A 9,076-nucleotide genomic window follows, 5' to 3' on the forward strand; every position below is an offset into this window, starting at 1 on the left:
TTGGACCGGGCATGAAACCGTTTTGGCCACTGGTTTCTGAGTCAAACGGTCCACCACCCAATACAAACAGATAACCCATTCTGGTTTAAACAAATAAAAAAATTAAAAATAAACAAAATAAAATAAAACAGTCAAAAATCATTGTCTGAATTGACATTTCGATGGCCCTAATCAAAGGGTCACTCACCAAATCAATGGTTTTTGGCCCAGATGCGGTTTTAGGGTGAAACAGAACGAGTTACCTGACCGGTTCTCGCGCCAACCGATCTGACTGGTCCGGTCCGATTTCAAGACCAAAAGGTTTACATTGCCAAAATCCCCCAACTTTGGGCTCTTTTTCTGTTTTAGGAGGGGGAGTAAAAGAAAATTTATTGCTGAGAAGGACAAGAAAAGCCGAGGTCATCCACGCATACATGGCCTCAAGCAAAACCGCTGGGTGTGGAAACTTTGGGCTCAGTCAATTTCTCATTTTCTTCCCCCGTCATTCATTAGAAGCTCTGTTAATCGCTTTCTGCTACCCATACATGTAGCTTTCCGTTCACTTGAGATCAAGTGGAGTGGTGGACTCCGTCGCCACTCTTTCTGAATTCTGAGTTAGCGAGAGAGAGAGAGAGAGAGAGAGAGAGAGAGAGAGAGAGAGTCAATGGCCCTAGGTACGAGAACGCCCATCTTTATTGGCTTGATATTGGTTATGCTTTTGGGGATCTCCATCTACTTCAGGCTTTGGTCTATGGATTACAATTTTTCTTCTGAAGACCGAGATTTGATAAGGTTGGACTGCATTTACTCCCAGATTCTTTAATTCTTTAATTCTTTAATTCTTCCCTTCTTTTTTCCACTGTCAATGGATACTTTTTTATGTAGCAGCGGTTTTCTTCATTTTTCTGTCAATTCTTTCGTTTATGGATTATTCATCTTATTAGTTCTTCCTTCTGGGTGAATCGAAATGTATCCTTTGGAGAATCCGTTCACTTTTCTTGAATTCTTTTCGTCAATGTCAAGAAGGTAGTTTGACCATATTACATTTTATTTGTGTTTCACTGTTGAGTTGTGATGACTGTAATGGCATATTACTTATAAACAAAGAAACCCAGAATGTTGCTCCTTCAAAAATTTTGCGTTTCATGAATACCTTTGACGTGATTCGGATATCTTCTCATTTTACCTGTTCCTTTCCTTCCCTTCTCGCTTTTCATGCGTAATTCAGTTTAGGGTATAAAATCGTTCTCCATTTGAGACCGCAGTACCTGGCTTCATGGAAACGCCCCTGTTTAGTCTTAAGAATTGCTTTTCTTGGCGTCACTTCGGTCTTCAAAGTTGTAATCTGTGTTTCAATTGGGCTCCTGTTGTCAATTTTACATTGCAGCATGAGGGCTACCCATTTAGAAGGTAGTAAAATAATCATGTATCCATCTGAACACTCCCAGTTAGTCTTGGATTCAGTACAGACTCATCAGAAGCCGATAGAGAGCCCATGAATCCAGAAGACTCGTTTAAATTTATTTTGGATATTCTCATCATTAAAACTATTCAACTGCTGTGGAAAACCATTCAATCCTGGTACTCTCTGAATTCATGAAGGTGGAGAATGAATACTGATACAGATAAAAGGCATTACTGTTGGGGGAGGAAGTGTGTAATTGTCTCCAGCTAAAGCACATTGTTCTCTCCACAGCCGAATTTTTTCCAACCTAATATTTCCTGAGAAGCCTATGCAACATCAATGTTTAATACCTTTTTGGATTTGCTAGGAATTTTGAAGATAGGATAATTTAGGGGAGAGAATAAGAGGAAAAGTGAAGTTCCCCTTGGTAGAGAGGTTTTTTATCAAATAAGTATTCAATAAGTGGGCCTTATACTGACCCCCACCCAATGTAGAACATTCACTGCTTTCTGCTTGGCTAGCCAAGTCTTGTCTAGATGATTCTTTAATCACAGTACCAGATAGACATTTGGAGGTGGCTGATTGGCTGAAGTTAATTTCTCATTTCTATGTTTCCCATGATTAATGTAAAACCTTCAATCAAGACCTACTTCTGTAATAAAGTTTCAACTGAGAAGTTATGCTAAAAAAGAGCTTAGCTTTACTGATCCTATTCTGGAAATAGATCTTTTTTTCCATTTTTATTCTTTTTGCGATAACCCAGTAATATCCTTTTCTTTTCCTTTTTATTTTCTTCCATGATTAGTTTCTTCCCATCCTTAAGACATACTTTCTGTAGATGTATTATGATTGTGCATATAGTTTATATTATTTACAGTTGCAACCAATATTGCTTTCATTTTCTCCATATTGCAGGAGACAGTTTGATCTTGCTCACAAGGAAGCAATGGATGAATCAGCAGAATGGAGATTGAAGTATGATGAGGAGGTGGAGAGAGCTACGAAATGTCTTACAGAGCTGATCGAGGTCTTACCTTATCTTAAATGTTTGAATAGTTTTTAAATCGATCTCCTTGTCAATATGTTGTTCCTTATATTACCTTTTTATAGATATTTCTTTTTTTTATAAGTGAGAGTAATTTTATTAATTCAAATAAAACAAGTACAGTCAACGTAGGAGGAGTTACGAGGTGTTACCTCTCCCAAGGACTGAACCATAAGCACTAAACATACACAAGCCTGATACACAATTACAAGGTAGCCCAAAACAGATCTTCCCTTGATACCCCTTACTTGGCCAGAGAATCAGCCATTGCATTTGCTGATCTGCTAACCCATTGAACCCTGACTGTCATATTTCTTGTCAGCCATTTAACTTTCTTTAACAGATCCCTGTAGCCCCAACAAGTTGTTTCTGGATTTGTCAGCCAACCCACTACTATCTTGGAATCCCCTTCTAATATCAAATTGTTCACTCCAAGTTGATTGGCCAGCTGTATACCTTGTACCGCTGCTAGTATCTCAGCCCTTACAGAATCACCAACACCCGTTGGTCATGAAAATAAAGACAACATGTTTCTGTCTTTGTCTCTTAGAATCCCTTCTATTCCAAATGGCCTTGGGTCACCTTGGCAGCTACCATCAAAATTCAATTTTACAGTTCCATCCAGTGGGGGTTTCCATTTGGCTTGTGGTTTTTTCTTTGTGTAGACTATAGAAGCCACTACTGCCCAGTTTCTCCTTAAGTCATCAAAGGAGTAATCCGCCAACAAGTGTGAAGATTTCAATCACGAGGCTGTCCTTGTCATTATGCACTCCTTGACTTCAGCAAGGCTTCTTTCCTTTTCTTGAAATATTCTAGCATTTCTCTCCTCCCACAGGGTCCACAAAGGCAGATGGAGTGAGTAGCAACTTTACTTCTGAGGGCAAGTTCCACCTGCACCCAAATAATGATACAACCCAATTCCAAATATTGGCAGAAAAAAGAGCATGGTATCAGCAAATAATTACAGTCCTCACCCTTCACTTCACACATAAAGCACCAATTTGGGGACAAACACATATAAGGTTTCTTCTTTTGCAAGTTTTCCATGGTATTGATCTTACCATAATAGGCTTCCCAACAGAACACAACTATTTTAGGAGGTATTGGCCTTGACCAAACCTCTTTAACAGGGAAGACCCGAGAGGAGGGATTGGAGCAAAGGGATTTAAAGAAAGATGCACAGGTGAAGGAGTCAACCGGGGTTAGAGACCACACCCTTTTATCCAGATTATGGGGGTCCAAACACACAGAGTTTAGAAGCAAAAGAGCTTTGAAACACAAGAAAATTCATCATCCCTTAGCCCTCTTCGGAATTCAAAATCCTAGTTTAAAGCCAAAGGGAGAACTGGGGTGGGGAAGGAACCATGAAATAGATTTCTTTTTAAAGAAGGAGGTGGAATAGAGAGAAGGGAACAGTCTTTTAGGGGTTGAGTGCTCACCTAAATATCTTCCCAAAAAAGAATGGAATTTCCAGAACAAACATCATACCTTACAAACCTGAGGAATTTGGGGAGAATGTCGGAAATAGCCTTCCAAGGTGTTGTGAGCAAAGCCCTTCAGGACACCCCCACGTCCCAACTTGATTCAGAACAGCCATGGATACTCTTCACTACTTCATGCCACAACCTCTCTCTCCAGGGGCCACCTCCAAAGCCACTTACCTAAAAGAGCTTTATATAGATATTTCTTGATTCATGAAGTTGTTTGCATTGGTTATTATTGCTTCTCTAGTAGGTTAATTACCATGCATTAAAACTTTACACGTGCTTATGAAAATGATGTATATCATCTTCTTGAATTGTTTAGAGTAGTTTTTGCTTCTTCTCACACTTAATGTTGTATGCTTGAGGACCTGGCAGGTGAAGTTTTACTTTATCTCAATGTCCTACCTCTTGAGATGCCTACGGGTTCTGGTCAAAGCAGCATGTGCTTTGATATTTTCACATAACCAATGTTGTGATGAGGTTGTTACATGAAAAAAGAAAAGCTTTTTTCTTGTATTTTATACTTTTCTACTCCCTCGATCAAAGTACATCTAGCATTAGTGGATTTAGGACTTAGCATTTTATGTTTTAAGGGCCAATGGCACTAATTATTTCATTATTATGGACATCAAGAAAAGATGTCAATAGATTGTGAAATAAGTTTGTGGAATAGGAATGTCTAGACCCTCCTATCAACCGGAGTGCTGTTTGTAACCCTTCAAGCAGTTCTCAAGTACTCTATGCTTGTCTTCTGTAAAACATATATAGGGAGGAGTGGACAGGATATTTGAGCTTCCTACTTGTCTATGTTTATAACTTAATATTTTGCACAATGTTGTGCTGTTTGTTTTTAAATGTGAAGGACACATTCATTGTCTATCATACTCGGTGCATACAGGATATCCTATATAACCCATTCCACCTTTAATTAGATAAGCATGTTTTTCTCTGGCAGGCTAAAGAAGCTCTTGAAAAGAAGGCAGAGGAAGTTGCAAGCATCAACCATCAACTGACCATGCTACAGAAGGTGACTACTTAGCACCAATTTTTTTCATTATTTTCTTCTTGTTCTTGTTACCTTTTGTTGATTTCTGACGTGTGTTTTGTCAAGTAAGATTTGAAACTTGGTTTAGGTCATTTATCATGAAGTGTTAGCATGATTTGAGGGCCATACTGCATACCATAACAACTTGGCTGAATTGCACCCTACGTAATTTAACCGCCCTTGAATTTGTTTCTGCTTATGAAAATTTCAGGAAAACATGGGCTTGCTAGGCCAAGTAAAATCATTGAACCAAGGGCTTGAAGCTGAGAAGTTGAAATGCAGTTTACGACAACTTAGATGATCTTTAATTTGGAAATTGATTTGTAATGTGATTATATATTGGAAAACCCACCTTTGCATCTTTCACAAATGTTTTTCCACAGAGATCGGCTAACATGAGGTTGATGAAGGAGGTAAATAGTTGGTAGACTTCTTGAGATGCTGTATTTCCAGATGAGGTATATGTTGCCTCCCTACCACTTACTATGGCAACTACCACAACTATTGTTTTAGAAAAACCTACTACTTGACATTCCTAAATCATAAAGCAGTAAGAGGTGTGACAATGCTTTTGTAATGGTCAATTTTCTTGTCTATCTTTTGTAAATTGACGTCCGAGAATATTTTCCAAATTAAGTATATGCTTTTGGTTTTCTTTTCTCATTCATAGTTACAATTCTGTAAAGTCTTGCTGAACTATAATTCTTCGAAATTTTTGAGTAAAGAAGGATACAGCTTTTGTCTGTAACTAGATCATATTTAAATTTCTTAATAGAGAACTAACCTTCGATGACTCATACACTCTTGATTCATCAGCTCATATTCCCACTTAAAAGAAGAATCACATGCCCATAAATGGACCACAAGCAGTTTATCACATGTACAGGTATAAAAATTTGAAATGGTTCTTAATTATGTGGACAGGATGTTAAAGATCACATGGCTGAACCTGCTTTTGGAATGTCTTGTCTATTTGGATTGTATATATCAATCTCAGTTGTACCATACGCAGAAAGAGCTTAAGATGGAAAGAAGGTAGTACCCTTGCAACCTACCAAGCTACCATCAAGGTTTAAATGATCAATACGTATGGCATTGTACCATGCAGTATCAAATGTCACTGAAACTCGAAATATTTACAATTTTTACTGTTAATTCCCACCTTTTAAGTGCATATTTAAATATCAAGCTAAAAAGGAAAAAGAGTATTGACCCATTTAAACGAGATGAAGGGGTTGTATACATAGAAAGCTGGACTGATTTTCACGGGATCCACCCCAAATCCGGCTCCAAATTTGCTACAAAGTGGGCGACAAACTACAGATTTATGACACGGTAAACAGAAATAAGCATGTTATATGAAACTCAAGATATAGCCCTACGAGTGGGATAGAACAGGATTAAACAATATCACTTTGGTACTGTAGTATTTATTTAGGGATGACAATTTTTTCCATTTTACCTGATTCTTTTGGAGACACGGATAGGGAAATTTTCATCCCATTGGCGGAGATGGGATGGGGACGGGGAGAGAATTCCTTGCCCTGCAAGGACTCCGATCCTCACTCCATGCAGATCCCTGGTAGTATATATGTATATATGTATGCATATGTTAATATATGTGTGTATATATGTTTATTAATATTTTTTTAAAATGTCTGAATATATTTGAATCCTTTTTAGTAGAATTATAAATTTTAATTATTTTATTTTTAATTTTTTAAATAAAACAAAAATAAAATGATTGACATTATAAAAAATCACAGGGAATGGGCCCATGGGGATAGGGATGGGGATTTTTGTGAGGATGGGGATGGGGAGTAGCTCCCCACCCCGTTGCCATTCCTAACAATATCCTGGTGATTGGGCAACATCTCTCCCTAGTTCCAGGTTCCAAAATGTAGCCCAACTTATGAAAGCTTGAATAAAAGGTTATAGACATTTTTGCATGGATGTAGACGTATCTGAGAATCCGAATTCAACATGTGATACAATAGATACACATTTAAGGGTTAAGAAGTAAATTCACAATTAAAAATGCATGATGTCGGCCGCAAGGCAGAATAGTGGCCTCGCAACAATATCAACAGAATATGACAATAGTTTTGCTTTAAAAAAAAAAAAAAAAAAAAAAAAAAAAAAAACTAATGACATAGTAAGGTCGCATCATAGATCAAGACCTCACAAGGCTAAGTGAAATCAACCTTCACCAAATTCTGAGAAAACATCGACGGGAAAGCCTAGTTGGTGCGCTAGATGAATTGACCCAATGGTGGTGCAATTATAAATCAGACCAGAAATAATCTGAATTAAAAGAAATAGGAGAAAAGAAGGATTTTGAAGAGAGAAATGATGGAGGAAAAAGATGGAAGAAAAGAAAGAAGAAGAGAGAGTTGTTCTAAAGCTTTTAGTCAGCCCCCCAATATCTCTTTTATTCTTTTGTTGTAAAAAATAAGGACAATTACATAAATGCCCTTACTAGGGCGTCCACTAAAGACAGCAATAAAAAACAAGAAAACAGGCCCATAACTAAGGCCCACTACCTACTAACACAAATCATAAACATAACTTAAAGAAAAACAAAGAAACCAAAACCCATTCGGCCCATTATCTCTATACTCCCCCTCAAGCTAAGCACAGATATTAGTCATGCCCAGCTTGCTTACACAATGTTGTAACTTTGCCTTGAGGACACCCTTGGTCAAACATCTGCTAACTGTTGCTCTGAGGCAATAAAAGAAATGCAAAGTTTTCCGAAAGCTACCCTTTTTGTTATAAAATGCCAACCAATCTTAATATGTTTTGTCCTATCATGCTGAACTGGGTTATGAGCTATGTTGATCAGCTTGGTTATCACAACAAAGCATTAAGGGCTTATTATGTGTAATACCCATATTCTCTATAAGTGACCTGAGCCATGGCGACTCTAAAACTCTTATCATCAATTCTACCAGCCCAATCAGCATCTATGTAAGCCTCTAGCTTCATGTGTCCATGCTTAGAGAAGAAGATACCCTTTCATGGAGTTCCCTTCATATTACACAGAACTCGCTCTACAATAGCCATATGTGAGTCTCTTGGGGCATGCATAAACTGATTGATCACACTAACATCATATGAGATATCAAGTCGTGTCATGCAAAGGTATAACAACTTCCCCAAAAGTTTATAGAACACTCCCCTATCTACCAAAAGTTCACCATCACCAGCTAAGAGTTTATGGTTAGCATCAATACGTGTAGAAACAGGTTTGACACCAAATTTCCCTGTCTCCATGAGAAGATCTAGCACATACTTCCATTTGGAGATGATGATTCCATCTTTAGACCTAGCAACTTCGATTCCTAAGAAATATCTTAATTCCCCTAAATCCTTAATTTCAAATTCTGAGTTAAGAAATGTCTTAAATGCCTGAACTTCCTCTGTATCACTCCCTATAACGACAATATCATCAACATAAACAATGAGGAAGGTAACCTAAGTGTTTCTCTTCTTTACAAACAAGGTATGGTCGAACTGTGTTTGTGTATATCCAAACTCAATAAGTACAACTCTGGATCTATCAAACCAAACCCATGAGAATTGCTTAAGGCCACAAAGAGATTTCTTTAACTTGCATACATTGCCTTACATTTCCTTACCATACATATCTGGAGGAAGTGGCATATAAACTTCTTCAGTCAAATCTCCATTTAAAAAACCATTCTTCACATCAAATTGATATAAAGGCTAATCATAACTCACCGCCAAGGATAATAGAACTCTCAATGTGATCATTTTTGCAACTAGTGAGAAAGTTTTCATATAATCAACTCCATATACCTAAGTATAACCCTTAGCTACTAGGCGAGCCTTATACCTCTCAATGGTGTCATTAGCATGACACTTGATAGTGAACACCCACTTACATCCCACTAGTTCCTTTCCATGAGGCAAATCCACAATTTCCTAGCCTCCCATGTATGATTTTTACAGTTCTATTTCAGTTCTTATAGCCTCTCTCCGTTCTTGCTTAGACAAGGCCTCTGGTAACTGACTTAGGTATAGGCTAAGAAGAAATCAAGGCTAAGAAAGTATTATAAGATGAGGATAAGAGGTTGTAAGACAGGTGTTTGGAA

The 9,076-nt window shown here is 37.8% G+C and overlaps 1 protein-coding gene across 1 annotated transcript; it reads left to right on the forward strand.

Annotated features, from left to right (window-relative positions):
* The first annotated feature begins 322 nt into the window (after positions 1-322).
* Positions 323-5,621, forward strand: LOC148870335 (uncharacterized). Its single transcript, XM_088968220.1, has 4 exons — positions 323-771; positions 2,300-2,411; positions 4,869-4,940; positions 5,170-5,621. The coding sequence occupies exons 1-4, from the start codon at positions 644-646 to the stop codon at positions 5,257-5,259; spliced, it is 402 nt and encodes a 133-aa protein (XP_088824346.1). The 5' UTR covers positions 323-643; the 3' UTR covers positions 5,260-5,621.
* Positions 5,622-9,076: the final 3,455 nt, after the last annotated feature.

Source organism: Nelumbo lutea, chromosome 2 (assembly GCF_056320005.1).
Source record: "Nelumbo lutea isolate HS-2025 chromosome 2, American lotus-T2T, whole genome shotgun sequence".
Classification (NCBI taxonomy): domain Eukaryota; kingdom Viridiplantae; phylum Streptophyta; class Magnoliopsida; order Proteales; family Nelumbonaceae; genus Nelumbo; species Nelumbo lutea.

Excerpts from the sequence above, each read along its gene's own strand:
- LOC148870335 (XM_088968220.1), top strand. The coding sequence starts at position 644 with ATGGCCCTAGGTACGAGAACGCCCATCTTTATTGGCTTGATATTGGTT. Across the intron at positions 772-2,299 it reads GAAGACCGAGATTTGATAAG|GAGACAGTTTGATCTTGCTC; the intron begins GTTGGACTGCAT and ends TCCATATTGCAG. Across the intron at positions 4,941-5,169 it reads AACTGACCATGCTACAGAAG|GAAAACATGGGCTTGCTAGG; the intron begins GTGACTACTTAG and ends TGAAAATTTCAG.